This window comes from Gymnoscopelus microlampas, assembly GCF_963454915.1.
Source record: "Gymnoscopelus microlampas genome assembly, chromosome: 6".
Taxonomy (NCBI): Eukaryota; Metazoa; Chordata; class Actinopteri; order Myctophiformes; family Myctophidae; genus Gymnoscopelus; species Gymnoscopelus microlampas.
The window spans coordinates 9542918-9563241 of NC_139943.1; the positions used below are offsets into that span (position 1 = coordinate 9542918).

The 20324-nt window shown below is 42.9% G+C and overlaps 1 protein-coding gene across 31 annotated transcripts in view; it reads left to right on the forward strand.

The window, feature by feature from the left end:
• Positions 1–20324, forward strand: part of mical3a (microtubule associated monooxygenase, calponin and LIM domain containing 3a) — a 151069-nt gene that overhangs the window by 102890 nt on the left and 27855 nt on the right. For 25 of the 31 annotated variants that reach the window (XM_084060722.1, XM_084060711.1, XM_084060714.1 and 22 more), the window contains 13 exons: positions 2673–2768; positions 4134–4301; positions 5434–5490; positions 7717–7791; positions 9633–9743; positions 9870–9955; positions 10275–10782; positions 11925–12201; positions 12829–13249; positions 14005–14303; positions 15430–15816; positions 16418–16806; positions 17231–17331. In XM_084060722.1, coding sequence (XP_083916848.1) covers positions 2673–2768; positions 4134–4301; positions 5434–5490; positions 7717–7791; positions 9633–9743; positions 9870–9955; positions 10275–10782; positions 11925–12201; positions 12829–13249; positions 14005–14303; positions 15430–15816; positions 16418–16806; positions 17231–17331 — 2975 coding nt within the window. Of the gene's footprint in view, positions 1–2672; positions 2769–4133; positions 4302–5433; positions 5491–7716; positions 7792–9632; positions 9744–9869; positions 9956–10274; positions 10783–11924; positions 12202–12828; positions 13250–14004; positions 14304–15429; positions 15817–16417; positions 16807–17230; positions 17332–18529; positions 18710–20324 lie in introns of all 31 variants that reach the window. The other 6 variants (XM_084060728.1, XM_084060733.1, XM_084060741.1 and 3 more) reach the window with 6 other exon arrangements.

Genomic DNA, 20324 nt, shown 5'->3' on the forward strand with positions numbered 1-20324 from the left:
AAAAGCTTGGAAATTCCTGTCCCAGCTGTTGGTACTCAAAAGCGCCCTGCGTCGTCTGATGTGCCGCGCATTACTTATTTTGGGTGCGCATGCGCACCTGCGCACCAGTTATGTGCACCCCTGCTTATAGATCTTTAACTCTTGAGAGCGTAAAATACATTTTGAAATTTGATTGACTCAGCAGTAGATTCGAATCGCAAACATAGGAAGCTGGTTCAAATCTACTGCCAAGGTAATCAAATAAAGCTATGTGTGCCACCCTCTGGAAACCACTGGGACTGCAGTTATGCACAGAGTTTAGTACCGATAAAAAAATAAATCAAAAAGCAGGCTGGGGTTCTCCTCATCTCCTCATTTGTGTGTTTCACTGATCAATAATAAGCTCTGGATTGATGATGACATAATGAAGCCACTGCGACGGCTTATTGGTATTCCTCTCATCTATAAATAATATTGATTATGAACATTATCAAAACAAGCTCTGTACACTTTAAATCTGTTCCCTCTAGCCCTGCGATCATCATATATATTTTAAACCCATTTAGACCTGGAACGCATCTGTGTCACTTTTTTATTTGAGCTAAAAAGCATTATTTTACACTTTGTCTATTCAAAAATAGCAGATCTACAAGCTCATAGCGCGGCACCGAGTGCCGCGCTATGAGCTTGTAGATCTGCTATTTTTGAAAAATCGTGAAAATGTGTGAAAAGATTTGAATATATATTATTTTAAAGCGAACACTTTTAACTCTATTCTTTGCTTCTGGGGGTCCCTGGAACAAAACGTTTTGAGATAGGGGTCCGTGGCCAATTACATATAATTTTGGGGGTCCTTGACATGAAAACGTTTGAGCACCACTGACTGATAGAAACATACGTTAAGGTTTTCAGAATACTGTTGGGATTTAGAAGACATTTGTAGAATCGGCTTGGTTAATGTGCACATTCTGCACAATAAGTATTCTAAACACCGTCATAGCAATAAAATATGATGAATAACTTCCACACCTTCTTCTAATACCGTTTCATGTGTGTAGTGTTTTATAAATTCCTGCTACTACTTTAAACCTGGAATCCCTACTTTGTGCATGTAATTAAAGGCAAAAACTGAAAATAGAAGAGCTGCGTGCTGAAGTGGTTAATATGGTCTCTCAACCATATGCTGTGCATCTAATTTAATCTAGTCTGAAAGCCCTAAACAGACTGAAATTAAATGCGCTAACCTTTAGGGAATATCAATATGACCGTCTGTAGTCCCGGCCGGGTTTCCAGAAGGTGGCATATTATCTGTCGCTTGTTATGGTTAACATGCAGTATGAAGGTGTCATATCAGGATGGCTTCCTGGTTCATAATCTACTATCAAGCCAATCAAATGAAGCTATGAGAAACTGAACCGAATCAGGAAGCCGGTATGCCGCCTTTTGGAAACCCGGGACTACAGTCATGCACAGCATAGATATAGAAACCTAGATACCTCATCGGCCTCTGCAGTTCATTGGAGCGACATGTATCGCGAGCGCCATTTTTGGAGAAGGCAAGCTTCCTGACTACTGGCCAATCACAGCGCGTCTTTGCCCGGGACTTGTCAGAAAGTAGTTGCATGAAAATATCTTGTATATTTTCATACAACTACATTCTGCCAAGTCCCGTAAAAGACGCGATGTGATTGGCCAGTAGTCAGGAAGCCTTTCCTTCTCCAAAATGGTGGCCGAGATACAGACGCCTCAGAGCCAAGAGGAGGACGTCTACCTTTATATGTTGCACAGAGAGCCTATTGGGAATTCTCTTATTATGCAATGTTGATTTCGTCGACTAAAACTCTGACGAAAAATGTTCGTCGACTACCTTTTTTCACTGACGAAAACCAAATAAAAACTAAATAAAAACTAAGCTATGATGCCTAAAACTATGACTAGATATATTGACAATTTAGTCAACAAATAAAAACTAGACTAAAATGTTAGTGAGGGACTAGTGGAGAAGAGATTCAGTAGAACTAACATTTTATGTTTGGTTGCGCTTGGGTGTTGCGCTCAGAAAATAAAATAGCAGATCTACAAGCTCACAACGCGTCGCAGCGCGACGCGTTGTGAGCTTGTAGATCGGCTATTTTCAGCATGCAACAAAGTGTAAAATCAGCCATTATGACGCCATCAAGGCACCGCCAAAATAGTGGACTAAATCAACTGTAGATTTAGTCGACTATAATCATATATTTAGTCGACTAAAACTAGACAAAAACTAAAACATTTCAGATGACTAAAATATGACTAAAAATGTATGGAATTTGATTCAAAAGACTATGACTAAAACTAAATCAAAATGTGCTGTCAAAATCAACACTGTTATTATGTTATCCATCCAGTGTTCATCTTAGATCAGTGGTGCTGCTGTGTTTTCATTCTCGCCATGATGTCATTAGATGTATCAGCTAGAACTGCTACATCTCAAAAATCAGTTTCATCTGTGTGTTCATCTTGTTGTTTTCACACATTGTACTGGTCATCCTCTCTCTTTCTCCCCTCCGCCTCACCAAAACCTCTCTCTTCCTCTGCCCCCCTCCACCATGTCTTGCTTGTGTCGTCTGTCTGTCTGTCTGTCTGTGTGTGTGTGTGTGTGTGTGTGTGTGGGTGCGGGTTATTATTGGGGCTTTGTCTCCCTCCTCTGGCAGAGGGGGAGTACTGCCCTTGGGAGAGGGAGCTCCAGTCAGGCCTTTGGCTGGAGAAACACCTCACACATGACGAAGAGACCGTGGGTACATTTAAAGGTAGCGGCTCTGATCTGCCTGTGGATGCGTTTGCAGTAACATGATCATGATGATGTTGTGGAGAAACGTCTCATTATTAATAATGCCTGGTTTTCTTGGTTTTCTAGGCCTTCCCCCAAGAGTATGTTGTTTGTTTTGGGCAATTTGTATTTATTTATTTAAGGGCTTTTATATTTCATTCGGTGGAAAAACAAATCTTGTGTTTTGTGTGTTTTTTGTGTGTTTTTTGTGTGTGGTTTTGCCTTTCAAGAGTTATATTTTAATACCCTGCTGATTTAACACTTACATTTTGTCCAATACCTTGCTCTTAACTACTAATCTGTTGAATGCAGTTGTATTATTGGCACAGGCGTTTTTTTTGCTGTGTACTGTAGTTTTATTTTGAGGTACTACGGAGTTAACAGACCCGATGGCGAATTTTGTGGCTTGGTGTTTTGTTTTTTTGTTTTAATGATTTGACTTTTGGTTTGCAGTTGTAGTGCATGCAGCCTCCAGCAGCTCTCCAATGATGATGTTTCATCTCTGTCATGTTCTAATTGTCTCTCTGCCTTTCTGTCTTTTACTCTCACCCTGTCCTCATGTCCCTCCCCATCCCCTTGCCACTGTCTTCATCTCTGTCTCTGTCCCTCTCTGTCTCACTCTCACTCTCTCTCTCTCTCTCTCTCTCTGTCTGTCTGTCTGTCTGTCTGTCTGTCTGTCTGTCTGTCTGTCTGTCTGTCTGTCTCTCTGTCTCTCTCTCTGTCTCTGTCTCTCTCTCTCTCTCTCTCTGTCTCTCTCTGTCTGTCTCTCTGTCTGTCTCTCTGTTTCTGTCTCTCTCTGTCTCGCTCTCTGTCTATCTGTCTCTGACTCTGTCTCTCTCTCTCTCTCTCTCTCTGTCTGTCTGTCTCTCTGTCTGTCTCTCTCTGTCTCTTTGTCTCTGACTCTCTGTCTCTGACTCTGTCTCTGACTCTGTCTCTCTGTCTGTCTCTCTGTTTCTGTCTCTCTCTGTCTCTGTCTCTCTCTCTGTCTGTCTCTCTGTTTCTGTCTCTCTGTCTCGCTCTCTGTCTATCTGTCTCTGACTCTGTCTCTCTCTCTGTCTGTCTCTGTCTGTCTCTGTCTCTCTGTCTGTCTCTCTCTCTCTGTCTCTCTCTCTCTCTGTCTCTCTGACTCTGACTCTGTCTCTCTCTCTGTCTGTCTCTGTCTGTCTCTGTCTCTCTGTCTGTCTCTCTCTCTCTCTCTCTCTCTCTCTCTGTCTATGTCCCTCTCTCTCTCTGTCCTACAACCTTGCCACACCCACCCCAACATAACATTATTATCGACGCCCCCCTCCGCCACGTATTGTCCAATCAAATCATAACACCCCCCCCCCCCACCACCCGGGCATAGCCAGGAGCCTTCGGATCCAACAAGTCCTGCAGCCTGTGGACCCCCAGACCCTCCCCCCGGCGCTGGTGATCACAGCGGTGATCACACCGGAGTGTGGCGGCATGATGGCCGCCAAGAAGGAGGCGGCCTCCTTCTCCCAGCAGCTCACCACACAGCCCTCCTCCACAGGTAACCCCAGTGAGAAGAGCCCCCCGGCCCTGGGGAAGGAAGGTGTCGCTGGGCTGGGTCCCCCCCCCCAGTGTTGTGGACCGAATGGGTTTAAAGATTTAGACTGGCTGCAGCTGTTTTGCCATGTTTGTTTGTTTGAACAACAGAAGGACCAGCCTGCCCCTCCACTAACCCACCTGTTTTATGTCATAATCATCTGTTTTGTGCAGTGGTGGAAAAAGTACTCAAATTCTTTACTTAAGTAAAAGTACCAATAATGCAATATAGAATTACTCTGTTACAAGGAAAAGTCCAGAATTCAAAGTTTACTTGAGTAAAAGTACAAAAGTATTGGTCATAATGTACTTAAAGTACCAAAAGTAAAAGTACTAAATGTTTGAAAATAGCAGATCTACAAGCTCACAACGCGTCGCGATGCGACGCGTTGTGAGCTTGTAGATCGGCTATTTTCAAATAGCCTAGGTATAAAATAGGGCTGAAGCGGTTAATGTATGTTTCATAATATCATAATTTATATCTGAAAAGTAACTAGTAACTAAAGTTTTCAAATAATTGTAGTGGAGAAAAAGTACAATATTTGCCTCTGAGATGTAGTGGAGTAGAAGTAAAAGTATTGGAAATTGGAAATACTCAAGTAAAGTACAAATACCTCAAAATGGTACTTAAGTACAGTACTTAAGTAAATGTACTTAGTTACTTTCCACCACTTATGTCATAATCATGTGTAATTATTTTTGTGTGTGACCGTTTTGTTATGTTGGCTTCCTTTTTGTTTGTTGATATGTGGCTTATTTTCCCCCCGGAATGTCTAATTTTGTCTTCTTTGCCTTTTTTTTTAAGTTTTGTCAGTTCAGTGTTACTGCTACTGGCCCCTGGGGTGCCGAACAGGAAACCCCGGCAGTCGCTCTCTCTCTCTCCCAGTGCATCGTTATAACTCTCTTTGTTAATTGTGTGTGTGTTTTTTTTTGTGGTGTTCAGCTTTGTTCCTCTTTTTGTGTTGTTATGCTACGTTTTGTGTCTTAATTAATTCCTTTTTTTGTCTTGACTTTGTTTTCATTCCCTCGCCGATTCTCTCTCCCCACACAATCGTACCCTGTGTATCTTCCTGGTTTCGATCGATCGAATCGTAAAGCCACCGCCCGACACGATGCCGTGAGGGTCTGGTTGGAGAAGTCCATGTCCTCTGGAGGTAGCACAGACTTTTAAAAAATGCCACCGTGAGATTCACCATCTCAGAGCCGTTGTTATCTCTTTGTTGTCTATCCGCTGGCCTTTTTTCCTGGAGCATGCAGACCAAAAAAAAACACCAACCCACGCGAGAAGAGTTAGACTCACACCAAGCATGCCACGCTGTAACACCGCCACGCCACAGGGGGGCGCAGATCTACATCTGCATTTCACCTTTTTCCTTGACACAAACTAAGAGCTGGGTGATATGACTTCAATGTCAATATCACGGTTATTTCTAACTTTTGCCTCGATCATGATTAATGAGCGGTTATTTATTATCTTTGCACGCCACCATTGTACAACAAACTATAACACATGGGCTTAAGTGGTTACTCGACTAATCGATGTAGTCGATTATACAAAACTATCAGACCTTTTGTCATGTTGATATATATATATACATACTGTATATATATTAAAACATCTGCTTCCCAATCACTATTAACCCATTAAGACCTGGAACGCATCTGTGTCACTTTTTCATTTGAGCTAAAAAGCATTATTTTACACTTTGGCTATTCAAAAATAGCAGATCTACAAGCTCATAGCGCGGCACCGAGTGCCGCGCTATGAGCTTGTAGATATGCTATTTTTGAAAAATCTTGAAAATGTGTGCAAATCTTTGAATATATATATATATTCTTTTAAAGCAAGCATTAACTCAAAGCTTTGCTTCTGGGGGGTCCCTGGAACAAAATATTTTGAGATGGGGGTCCGTGGTCAAATACATATCATTCTGGGGGTCCTTGACATGAAAAAGTTTGAAAACCACTGATATAGAAACATACGTTTTTCAGAAAACCGTTTTTATTCATTTAGAAGACATTAGTAAGAATCGGCACCGCAGGCCTCAATGGTTCAACCTACATGAGCAAGATTATGTCTGCTATTGGTTTTAAATGTCGTTTTTTCCCCCAGATATATTTTTGGTTAATTGCCCAGCACTAACTCCAACCTTTCCCCCTAATGTACCTTGCTGAGTTGTTGGAGGAGTTTCCCTTAGTTGGTTTATCTCGCTAATCAGAGTGATTTATTACAATAACAACTCAACCCGTAAGTTTGTGAACACACTAAACATTACATTTGTTATTTTAATTACAGTGCACTCAGCAGTTCTGAGCCAGCTTTGTAGTGTGGGGGCGTATTTGACTGGTCAGTGAATATACTGCAGCTTTGGGTTTTTTCATGGTTAAGGTTTTAGACTGACCCCTTTATGATGCTCGTGCCTGTGCCCGTGCCTGATAGCCAGCCAGTAGATCTTTCAAGGTGTTTATCAGTGTTAAGCCAATTATACTTTGTCCTATGACGATTAGCAAAAATAGCTGATCTACAAGCCCACAACGTGTGCTTGACGCCAGTCTGAAAGTGGTTTAAAAGCTCGACATTATTAAGGTCAAGAAATGAATCAAATCAAATCCCTATGTTTCAACCCTTGAGCATTGCAGCCAGCAGGGTTTGTGGGTTTAAAAAAAAAAACTTGACACTGGACAGCTGCGTAATGAATTATGTGTAGTAGTTAAATAATAAATCATGACAGTGATTGCATGGATACTTTTTTCACGTTTTGAAAGTTTTTTTTACTAGTCTGTTTCTCACAGAGAGGAGGGATAAATGCTTGTCTGTCTGGTAAAGGTCTTTAACTTCTTGACTCCTGGCGCAAAATGTCACCCGTTCGCTGCTACTGTGATGGCTAAGTGCATGTGTCTAACCACCACTAATGCTGTTCTATACTCATTCTATTGTTCATATATTTTGACAGAAAATACTTTTTTTTACGACTGCATTTTTATGCCAAATTAATTTCTCTTTGCTAGAGGTTTTTTCTTTTGAGCTTTCTTCGGGGAAATGAGATGAATTAGTAGGATAAACATGTTTAAACAACTTTTCATGTCTTTTCATCATTGAGTATATATATTTGTGCTTCACATTTCAAAGTCATGATGCATTTTTCATTAAGAGATGAAAGAGATGTTTTTGCTTTAGTTAAGTCTTGCCTTCTCTCCTCTTCTCATTGAAGTCAGAAAACACAAATAGGTTCAGATAAGGCTAGATAAGGATTCATTGGCTAGGAATGCTTTTATTTTGCTGTTTTTTTTATTTATTGACGTGTTGTTGCTGTTCCTGTGTGTGTGTGTGTGTGTGTGTGTGTGTGTGTGTGTGTGTGTGTGTGTGTGTGTGACACCAGACCCCTGTGAGGGGAACCACCTGGAGGCAGAGGCAGACGGTCCGGATGTGGAGCCTGGTACAGAGATGGATCAGGGTAGGTCTAGCAAGATCACACCAGGAACAACCGCATCAGTTAACTTAGACCAGTAGTTCTCAAGTCAAGGACCCCCAAATTGATATGTATTTGGCTGTGACCGGACCCCCATCTGAAAAAAAGATTTGTGTTAAAAACAAACACTTTCAAGATTTTTTCAAACATGTTCAAAAATAACAGATGTGCAAGTTCACACTGAGCTTGTACATCTGCTATTTTTAAATAGCTGACGAATATGTAAATGTGGATAAAGGGGTTAAAATGGACTGGGGGTCCCTGTGACCCCACTTTGAGAACCACTGAGCTAATTTACCTGGAGCATGCAGACCAACATGATGTGGACAATATTATTTGCAGCAGAATAATAAACGAGAGTAAAGGGTGTGTTCACACACCAAGCATGATACTGTAATATAAATATGTCGTTTATAAAAATCGTTTTGTGTCACTGCACATACAGTACTACTACCGGCTGTTGGCAGCACCTGCCGGCGGGGGGGGGGGGGGGTGTTGGTCGGGAGGAGTAGGACGAAGGCTCTACGATGTCTTCCCGGTGGGGGCTCCTCACTGGTAGGAGAGCAAGTAGGATACAACAGCGGTGGCAATACACAGAAATGTGCGTGGGGAGGAATCAGTTTAGCATAATGACTAAATTGGATGGAAAAGAGATAAAAAGCTAAATTAAATATGTTCTATCTCAAGTGGATGGCAGGGTCCACACCACAACTCTAAACGACAATGACAGTGGTGAACGGTATTGTTGGGATCACTGTCATAGCGATTTTATGGATGATAGAAACACTTGACAGCTAATCAAAATTCATCAGAGGGACATCATCTGCGATGCAGATGGTCTCACTCACCCCCCCGAATCCACTGGTAGATTTGTTATTATTAACGGAGATGATTTAAAAGCTAGCTGGTAGGTTACAGTAGAGCCGGCATTACCTCAGGTAACCTCCTAATCTCCCTGTAATTAATAATCAGAGTCAAGATTATCCATGTATCATATTGCCTGCGTCTTTCATCACCACAGAGGCTGTGGTCACTGTATTGGCTCTAGTTGGACTGCGCAGCGCGTGTTTGCTATTAACTGTTTTTAGAACAGTACCGTTCATCAGTGTGGACGCTCACAAAATGATTGTTATAGTTACCGTGCATGCTGTGAATTTGTTCTGACGTGTGCAGGTACATAAGAGTTATTGCAGCAGCAATACATAGTTTTTCTTTATTTTTTAATTGCTCATAAAGTGCTTTGTGCTCATAGTAAGGGGTGAATTTAAATAATCAAACGGTCCTGGGACCTTTTGTCAGTGCTATATGGCTAAGATATAGCACTGACGAAGGTCCCAGGACCGAAACGATTGCTTTTTTAAATTCACCCATCACTATGAGCACAGAGCACTTTATGGGCAATTCAAAATAAATAAATTCATATATTCTTAATCTTAAGTCTCTGTCTAAGGAGTTTTCCTTAATATTTATGCAGCGAGCGAGTCTTTTTTTCCCCCAGTTTTCCTTTATGTTTTTGAGACCACCGCAAATGACAACGAAGGGCGCAACAGTTTTCCCTGTTCTTTATCAGCAATATATTAAACATAATTAACGCCAATAGGGATGGGAAACAAAACAAATAGAAGAGGAAAGAAAACAAGAAGAACAGGCATCTCTACATTACGCTATGCATACACTGTGGCAGTCTAGTGAATAGATGCCAGCAAACAGAATCAAAGTAAAGTGGCTGGCCGCATCTAACTAAGCATTGTCGGCATCTGTAATATAATATGCTGTATTGCACAACATCTACACAATAATAACGACACCATTCCTGTTGATTCCAGATGACATTCCTTCAGATGCAGAAGCCGAAGCTCGGTTGCACCCGTCAGAACGCATCGAAGCACTCCCTGAAGACGAGCACTCCAAGAGTCTGGGAATGGCTTCTGTTCTTAGTAAGAGAGAGAGACACAAAATCCAGACACATTTCCAAAACAAGCTTCAGCTTAAGCTGTGTGTAAATGCATCTAGTTTACATTGAGCGAAAGCTCAAGTTCAATACTTTTCTCGTTTTTCTTCAGCAGTACCGACAGGCGTCAGCCCTTTGCAGAAGGAAGACGATGTTCTCCTCTCCCCAGTCAAACCGTCTCCCCGGCCTGAGACACCGGTAAGATGGCATCCATTGTTGCCAGATTCTGTGAGAGAAACAAGCAACCAGGTCTAGGAAAACCAGCCCAAAAGAGCCCAAAATGAGCACTTAAACATATACATCAGCTATTTGAAAATAGCAGATCTACAAGCTCACAACGCGACGCGTTGTGAGCTTGTAGATCGGCTATTTTCAAATTAAATATTGTGGGGAAATTATAATAAGCAGATCTGGCAACCCTGATGGCATCCCACTTTATTCAGCAGCAGGTTTATCTTTTGATTGGTTTTCTTTGCAGTCGTATTCATTTTTGATTCATGCCGTCTTATCTTCCCAGGTGACTCTAACGTCTTCTCCTCCTGGCTTGGCGAAAGCTCTTGAACACCCGGACTCCAAACCTTTCGTAGCAGAGGACATCCGCTCTCTCTTGGAGACGAATCTGGATCCGTCTCCAAGTGCCGATACTCCACAACGAGCTCCTCCTCCCACTATCCTCTCCCCGGTCCTAGCTTCTCCCGTTCTCCCAGAGGAGAACGGCGCCTGCACCCCTCCCAAGTCGCCCTCCAAGACCTCCCCGGTCCGAACGGCACCGCCGGTCGTCGACGAGTCCCCGATCCGCTCCCAGCCTCTCCGCTTGCCGGAGACCTACGCCCCCATATCTCCCGTCTACCCTCAGCGCTCCGTGTGCCCGCTCACAGGCAACCCCCTCGCCCCCATCTGCGCGCAACCCTTGCCCTGTCAAGAGCCTTCCTCCTCAGAGCAGCCCCTCAGCACGGACAACAACACACCCGTCAGGACTCAGCCCGCCCCCGCCGGCACCTCCACCCCCAAGGCCAAATCGACAGGTAACCAACCACCAAGGGGCCAGCTTCTGAGTTGTAAATTGAGTCTATTTAGGAAGTGACGGTTCATATGAATGGCCTGTAGTTTCGCTGTTTTACCCCCTGCTGGTGTCGGGAAAGAATCACTCTCCATTCAACTGGGTGGGTTTTTGCCGAACTTTAGACTTGATAAGACTTGGAACTGTGTCATTTTTAGATTTGAGCTAAAAAGCATTATTTTACACTTTGGGCTTTTCAAAAATAGCAGATATACAAGCTCGTAGCGCGGCACCGAGTGCCGCGCTACGAGCTTGTAGATCTGCTATTTTTTTTAAATCGTGAAAATGTGTGCAAATCTTTGAATATATATATATATATATTTTTAAAGCGAACATTTTTAACTCAGATCTTTGCTTCTGGGGGTCCCTGGAACAAAATATATTGATGGGGGTCCGCGGCCAAATACATATAATTTTGGGGGTCCTTGACATGAAAAAGATTGAGCACCACTGATATAGAAACATACGTTTTTCAGAAAACTGTTGAAATTTAGGAGACATGTAGAATCGGCTTCAGGTCTTAATGGGTTAAAATTGAGGGTATGCTGTAGGAGCGGCGTGGCTACCTTGTGATGATTTGATTGACAAGCTACACAACCAATAGCATTCATTCCCCACCCCCCCTCTGGTCCCAATCAATACCATTCATTTCCGAGTGCATAGGATATGATGCAATATATAGAGAAAGATGCCGGATTTGAAATTGCTTAAAAATAGGCTTCATTTAAGGCCTGTAGAGTCTATGGGCGTAACTTTGTCCATCCTTTTTTGGGGCGGTGTAGCCGCCCCCTATAAGTGAGTTTTGGACACCGACCAAAACATTTGTATACCCCCTAACCCTTCCATTGTTAATGCAAATCGATACTTTTGCAAAGTCAGCCAATCACATTACAGCTAGTGTCATCACCACTAACTGTAATGTGATTGGCTGACTTTGCAAATTCAGGACTGTGATTGGCTAGCGAAACACATGACACATGTGCAGCCCTATGAATAGCAGTATGGACTTTAAAAAAGGTCATTTATCCTTTTTTTTAAAGTGAGTCATGTTGTGATGACCACACACCGCCCACTTCACACTGGGTGTGATTTTTACTGTCTATGCAGGTAACGCCCCGCCGTTCGAGTCTTCAAAGTCCCTGGATTTCGATTCGTCCAGTGAGGACACCCCGTCTAAAAAGTCTGACATCATCGAGGAGTTCTGGCAGAAGAGCGCCGAGATCCGGAAGAGCCTGGGTCTGACGCCGCTGGACCGCGGCAGTAAGATCCTGGAGAACAACAGTAGAGCTAACAGTACCACCCCGGACTCCTCCCCTAAGCCCTCCCCCAAAGACATGGGGGAGGAGCTGAAGCCTCCCTTCACCGGACGCTCGGTCATCCGCAGGTAAAGATGCAGTCAGTGGTGGGAAAAAAGTACTCAAATGTTATACTTAAAGGAGTAGTTCACCCCAAAACATGACTTATTTTCTATCAATTACACACCCCATGGAGACTTGGAATTCATGGAGATTTTTTAGTTTTTGTCGCATTTCCGGTAGGAGACACAAAGAGTCTCCTTTGTGTCTCCCACCGGAGACATTAGCCGGTAGGAGATGGTAATCAAATTATTGGCTTAGGAATGCGACCAAAAAACAAAAAAAATATCCATGAATTCAAGGCTTCATGTGGTGTGTAATTGATAGGAAATAAGATTTTTTTTGTTGGGTGAACTACTCCTTTAAGTAAAAGTATCAATACTGCAATGTAGAAGTACTCTGTTACAAGTAAAAAAGTCCAGAATTCAAAATTGACTTGAGTAAAAGTACAAAAGTATTGATATCAAAATGTACATAAAGTACCAAAAGTTAAAAGCACTAAAATGTTTGAAAATAGCAGATCTACAAGCTCACAACGCGTCGCATCGCGGCGCGTTGTGAGCTTGTAGATCGGCTATTTTCAAATAGCCTAGGTAATAAAATAGGGCTAAAGTATGTTTCATAGCGTAATCATTTATATATGGGTTCATCCTCAGGCTCAACATCACTCTGGAGGGTCAGGTGATCACTCCTGTCGCCGTCCTGTCAGTGGCGGCAGCGGCTCAGCCCAAAACCAACGGCACCTCCTCCGAGCGGACCCGGAGGGAGCTGAGCAGCAGCTCGGGTGTGGGGGGGCTCAACCACAACGGCACGTCGTCGCCGTTGTCCATGAGCCAGAAGAAGACGGCGGTCAACAACAACGCCGACGTCTACAACAACACCTCCGACTCCACCATGCTCACCCCGCCCTCCAGCCCCCCGCCGCCCGTGCCCGCCAACCAGTCTCCGGCCGTGCTCCGACCACCGAGGCACCAGGTGTCCTGGAGCAACGGGATGGACAAAAGCCCCTCGCCCGCGCCCGCTTCGCCCCCCGTCGCCAAGGCGTTGTCGCCGGTGGTGGCGCCTGCGCCTGCAAAGGTTTTTTTTTCAAAGTTACTTTGCAAGTTTTTATTTTGGTCGTCAGTTCACTATGCAAACGATATACAGATGTACCAAGACAGTACATTTTCAGGGGATTCCCAGGGCAATAAGAGGGACAAAGAAGGGCATTTAAAATGCTGAATTGTTTTGATGATCACTGCTTGTATGATGCTAATTAATTTGAGCAACTGGTCAAGGACCTCTTCAAATCACCTTTCGCCTCATAATGAGTCTGACACCTTCTTCAACACACATTCTTTTGTTCTCATGTATATGGGTGTCTGTTGAAGGGAAAAACGGGGGTGTGTAGTGACAACTTCTTTTCAGGGGTAAAACAGTACATTTTTAAGGGCAAAACAGGGAGGAAAAAATGCAATTTCAGGGCACTTTCAGGGAAAGAACAGTAACGTGTGAAGTTTTGAAGTGGCACATCTGTACTCCATTCGCATAAAACAACAACAATAATAAATGTAATAAAAGGTATAGGCTGAAGATGAATAGCTTATTCTCCTCCTATCCTTTCAACATAAAGTGCAGACATGACAAATAAAGAAAACTATTTAAGTCTCAAAACAAGTTTTTTTTTTCAAAACAGAAGAAAAAAAGAATACAGAAACGAAGGTTTTTGCTTCATAATCCAGAATTTATATTATAACAGTGCATGATCACATGCATTGCTATACATGAAAATACATGATTTTTGCATTGATTTTTGCATTGATTTTTGTATTGATCTTTTTATTTAAAACAAGGTCAAGACGCCCGTCCCCGCGCCCAGAACCCAGCTGAGTCCTGTGATGAGCCCTGCTGCTGCGCCCAAGCCGGCTCCCCGGGCGGTGACGCCGGCCTCGCCGAAGACGCGGGCGGTGATGATGCCGACCTCGCCAAAGACTCGTGCGGATCCGGGATCACCTCCACCAACTACACCTCCGGCTGTCGTCGTCATGAGGGAGAAGAGGAAGCCCCGGCGGGAGGAGGCGAGGAAGTCGTTCGTGGAGACGGTGGCGGAGATCCCGTTCGCCGACGACGTGGAAGACACCTACGACGAGCGGTAAGGCCTGTCAATAGTTATAACACAAAGTGGGCACGGTGGCGCAATCGGTAGCGCTGTCGCCTCACAGCTAGAAGGTCCTGGGTTCAATTCCTGCTGGGGACACTGTGGGCAGGGACGTGCACAGATAGACTCTAGGTGGTGCTAGAGCACCTGCCCTTTGCCCTCTTGACCAGAAGTGCCCTTTTGAAAAAACTTTTTTTTTTTTTTTTTTTCAGTTTACAGCAGGGGTCTTCAACAGGGGGTCCTCAGAGTTACTACAGGGGGTCCGCCAAATCTTTGTGTGATATGATTTTTCTTTTTACCATAACCACTCGAAACCTAGCATCCATTTTCTGAGGAAAACTTTAGCCAAAAATAGCAGATCTACAAGCTCACAACGCCTCGCAGCGCGAAGCGTTGTGAGCTTGTAGATCGGCTATTTTTGGCAAAGAGGTATAGGTGTAGAGGGAAAAAAGAGCAGACCAAGTCAACAACAAAAGGATAATTTACTTGAGCACCTGCCCCTCAAAATGTCTGCACGCCACTGGCTGTGGGTGCTGGGGGTGTGTTCTCTCCTCCGTGTCATCAGTGGGGCCTTTCTGTGTGGAGTTTGCATGTTCTCCCCGTGTCCCCTAGGGTAGGTACCCTCACAAAAAAACAGGCAGTAATCCTGGTCTCTATACTGATGGAGGGGAAAGGAACTGGTTGGAATAACGTGTTCCTTCCACGCGCTACGTCCTACCGGGGTAAACTCCCCCCTGTCAGGTGATAAGAAGCGGTCTGCTCACTCCTCATGCATTGAAGGAAGCATGAGGTCACTTCTGGGCTCTCCCTAGGCTGGCAGAGGGAGAGTAGCGCACAGGATTACAGCTTAGGCAATTGGCACTGGGTGAAAAAATGGGTTACAAAATGTTTTGAAAGTATAGAATTAAGGTTTGTCCATAGTACATTATTTATTTTAATTATTGGTCATTGTCAGTCATTTATTTGTATATTTCAGTAATAGGCTTTGCATAATGCAAGTCATTTGGCATATCTGCCCTGTGCATTTTTTGTGTACAAAGCATAAACAGAAATGTAATTTTTATTTATATATGTTCACAATAATTTGCATGATAACTAAAATATCATGATGGTATTACAGCCCTAACTCGCGGACGCCAGAGATCAGGACGGACCAGTTCCGCACCCCGCCCAGAAGTAGCACGCCAAGCAAGGACCGTCCTCCCCTCCACTTGGCCCTGGCCATGGAGAACGGCAAGCCCAACATCCCCGCCAGCCCCACCTCCCCTCCCCCGAGGAGCACCCAGTTCTCCCCGGAGGCCAAGGAGATCGCGGAGGAGCGCATGAGAGCCCGGGAGAAGTCCATCAAAAGCCAGGCCCTGAAAGACGCCATGGCCAAGCAGCTGAACAAGATGAAAGAATCCGACGTGGCGGCCAAGGGCGCCTCCTCGGCCAAAGTGGCGTGGAACTTGACCCCCACCTCCGACGGCTCGGCGAAGAGCAAGAAGTCGATGGGCTCTCCGAAGAGGTTAGTTAGTTAGTTTACATTTTATTTCGGTCATGATTTTATTAACCCATTCAATCCGGGAACGCATCTCTGTCATTTTGTTTTTCTTTAGCTATTCAAAAATAGCAGATATACAAGCTCATAGCGCTATGAGCTTGTAGATCTGCTATTTTTGAAAAATCGTGAACATCTTTGAATATGTATATTTTTTAAGGGAACATTTTGTCAAATATTTAGTTCCTGGGACCCCCCAGAAGCAAAGATTTGAGCAGAAGGAAAAAATATTCGCTTTAAAAAATATACATATTGAAAGATTTGCACACATTTTCAAGATTTTTCAAAACATAGCAGATCTACGAGCTCATAGCGCGGCACTCGGTGCTGCGCTATGAGCTTGTATATCTGCTATATATACCGTTTATTTTTATTATAACAATATCTTCTATCACAAGTAGCATTTTTACCATCACTATTTAGAATTACTATTATTTGTATAAAAAAAAATGTTTTCTCTATTTGTTTATTTGTAATTTTTTTTCTTTTTTTCTTTCTTCCAATTGTTAGGTTAAATTTGTATTTATTATTTGTATAAATATATATCTCAATAACACACTTTCTACAGGTCGGCCGTGAAAGCTCTGGAGTCCAAGAAAGCGGAGACCCTCCCCGAGCGGTTCTTCAGCAGCAACAAGAGTCTGGACAGCTCGGTCTGCTCGTCCGACGCCTCCTCCGGGGGCAAGAGCAAGAAGCGCAGCTCGCTCTTCTCGCCCCGCAAGAACAAGAAGGAGAAGAAGGCCAAGAACGCCGAGAGCGCCCGGCTCTCGGGCACGGAGGAGACGCCGCCCAAGCAGCACAAGTCGCTGTGGAAGGCCGTGTTCTCCGGGTACAAGAAGGACAAGAAGAAGAAGACGGACGCGGACAAGTCGTCGTGCCCCAGCACACCGTCGTCCAGCTCCGTCACCACCGTGGATTCTGGGAAGAAGATGACGTCGCCTCCTGGGAAATCGTCAGGTGAGACAGTTCGTTCAGGTTCCGGGGTATTTATATATATATATATATATATATACTGTATTTTTTTTTAATTGTGTGAATGTGCAATGCATAAAAGTACGAATGCACACGCAAAATTCTAAAGGATAAAACACAATAAAGCCCTGCCCAGAGAGGCTTGTTTCCATTGGGATCTTTTGATTTCCATAAAAGGGGAAGGGTTGCAGAGGGTGATAATACAAACAAACAAATAGACAAAAAAAAACAACAAGCACTGACGAACAACCTACTACAATACAATTTGTGATTTTCCAGAAGACAGTGCTGGATCTTTGAATATTTTTTTTTTATGCTCACATTACTTTGTGCTCGAGGCTCTTATGAATTGTACCATAAAATAACAGAGATGCTGTGTTGCTTTCCTTGGGTCGTCACACATTAACAGACTTGAAGTCGCGGCGAAATCTGAGCTTCTCCGAAGACTCAGACCTGTCCTGTGACGACGTGCTGGAGAGATCGTCTGAGAAATTATCCAATAAGGCAGAGGTGAGTGACGACGGGAACAATTAGACCAAGTCAGACATCTCATCATTTTTGTATTTAAATTATTATTTTTCTCTCTTTTCCTCCCCCCATGTAAAGCGTCTTTGGGTACTTAGAAAAGCGCTATATACATTTGAAATATTATTATTATTATCATCATATTGTTGACGTTGAGTGGAAACCTTGTATTTCCAAAACTAGAGAGATCTGCTATTCTCACTACTTTTGTGATAAAGTAGGGCATTCATTTACAAAATAAATAAAAAGTCGGTTAACACTGTGTATTAATTAGGGTCTATAATGCATTGTAATAAACTTATAAGGCTTCATAACACTCGTTATAAATGTTTATAACACCTTATAATAAGGGTTGTGAAGTATTATAAGTGCTGGTCATTATGCATTATTACAAGCTCAGCTGAACAGCACATTATATCTACCATAACATAGTCAGTTCTAAAGTATCTTTGTTATAAGTTGTTATGCATCATTATAAACATTTATAATGAGGGTTATGAAGCCTTATAAGTGCATTAGGATGCATTATAAATCTAATTCTAATGCATTATGGACCCAACCTGTAAGTAAAGTGTTACCTGGGAGTTGTAATGTGCTATTCCGCTGAGCCTATAATGCTTTATGACCCCACCTTAACCCATTAAGACCTGGAACTGTGTCATTTTAAGATTTGAGCTAAAAAGCATTATTTTACACTTTAGCTATTCAAAAATAGCAGATATACAAGCTCATAGCGCGGCACCGAGTGCCGCGCTACGAGCTTGTAGATCTGCTATTTTTTAAAAGTCGTGAAAATGTGTGCAAATCTTTGAATATATATTTATTTAAAGCGAACATTTTTAACTCAAATCTTTGCTTCTGGGGGTCCCTGGAACAAAATATTTTGATGGGGGTCCGCGGCCAAATACATATAATTTTGGGGGTCCTTGACATGAAAAAGATTGAGCACCACTGATGCAGAAACATACATTTTTCAGAATACTGTTGAGATTTAGGAGACATGTAGAATCGGCTTCAGGTCTCAATGGGTTAATACACGGTCTTACCAAAAGTTGAAATATGGAGATATGAGGTTTCTGCCCGACAACAACGATATTCCACAGTCATTTCTGTGTCATGTTGCTTTAAATTCATCTTTTCATCTTTTTATTTTCTCATGTCATTTACATTCTTCTCCTCATAGTGCCACACGGACATATTTGATCTAGTGTCAGGCATGCAGAAGGAAGCGATAAAGGAGGAGAAACTTGAAAAGGAGAGAAAGAGGGAGTTAAAGGAGTTGAAGGAGAGAAAGAGGGCAAAAGAAAAAGAGAGAGAACGAGAAAGAGATGCTGATGGAGAGAAAGATAAAGAAGGGGATGAGGTATTATGTGGTAGAGGGATGGATGGTTTTGAATTTCAAATGGTGCAGAAGTGAAAAGTGTCGACTCATTGCGTTTCGCCGTCCCTCTCTCTCTCTCTCATCGTGAACGAGGATAGTTTGATTGTTCTGTAGATTACATTTCCAGAGCTGATTCAATTTCCCCCCAAAACTATGCATGATTACGGAATGAAACAAGGAATATTAATACAAGTCATTTTCCTAAAGGCTTTCAACAACAAACCATTCACATTTAAAGGTCCACTGCACCACCGTTAAAAAAAAAAAAAATCTTAACTTTTTTGACGGCATCTGCAATGCAACTTGGGAGACTTTTCTATTATGAATGGATTCAGGCATCTTCTAAGGGAGTAGTTTAAATTATATAGAGGAACGTTGGGGAACATTACCAAGCGAGGCGCAAACGTCTGAAGCCTGATTTATGCTTTAGTTGCGCCCCGGTGCTGCTGCACCCGAAACTCTCAGATCTACAAGCTCACGACACGTCACGGTGCGACACATTTTGGGCTTGTAGATCTGATATTCTAGTGTCTAACTCGGGCTTAATCCTTTTTGAGCATGAGTCACACTTAACGAGAAACCATTTGTGTTCATTTGTGTTTGGAATTCAAAAGTATTCTGTCCATAGCTGCTAGTTGTACTCGTGTTTCATGGAAGATTAGATTAATAGAGCTGTGGCAGCCAGAGGCATGCACTCATTATACAGTAGAATGCAAATCCAATTCCTGAACGGAATCGTACAAAAAAAGTACATGAAAGTAATGATCAAGACATCGTTTCTGCTGCTTGTGAATTCTGACTCGAGAATTGACGCCATTAATCTCGTGGAGGTGTATAACAGTCGAAAGGAGAATGGACTGAAATGCCTGAAGCAATCCCAGCATGCCTTTGTGTGGCCCTGTGTGATGCAAGCAGCTGTGCTCTGTGGTCCTCGTTGTGTTTGTAATTGTAGCTGTACATTTTCTGTGTCAATTCATAGAGTTTAGCGGAGGACTTAGAGTTTAGCATTGGGTGATTGTAATTGTTTAGATAATAGACCTACTGTCCCTCTGGTGAACTTCTTTGTGACCAAATATAATCTGTGATTCAACCTTAACCATTTTGTTAAAGCTACAATCCGTGGGTTTTCATGTACATAGTCTCCCTTTCCCAATGGAGAGAGAGGTAATTGCAAAGAAACTACAACAAAAATGGCAGCACATCTGGTGTCCAATCCGGTGTGCCATCTGTTTCAAATAACCTTGTTATGACAGTGTCAATCGTTGGCTGTCCTACCAGGGAGTACATTTGTCAATGGAAGAGTAGGGAGACCGCCTCCTTACTCTTGCAATACTGATTGGTTAAAGTAATGTTTTATTCATTCAAATACGTCCCGGATTGTGGCTTTAAATTATGTTTGTTGTTTGACTAATTTATGGTTTACAAATTGCTGTATCACTTTGCACTCTTGTTGAGGCGTTTTGTGCCGGCGTTTGGTGGGGCATTAACATTGCCTGTTTGATCACATCATGTAATTCAGTTGAATGATTTTTGTTTTAATACATAATCATCATTAACACCATTTTAATTAATTTCATCTGTATCATGTTTGTTTTTC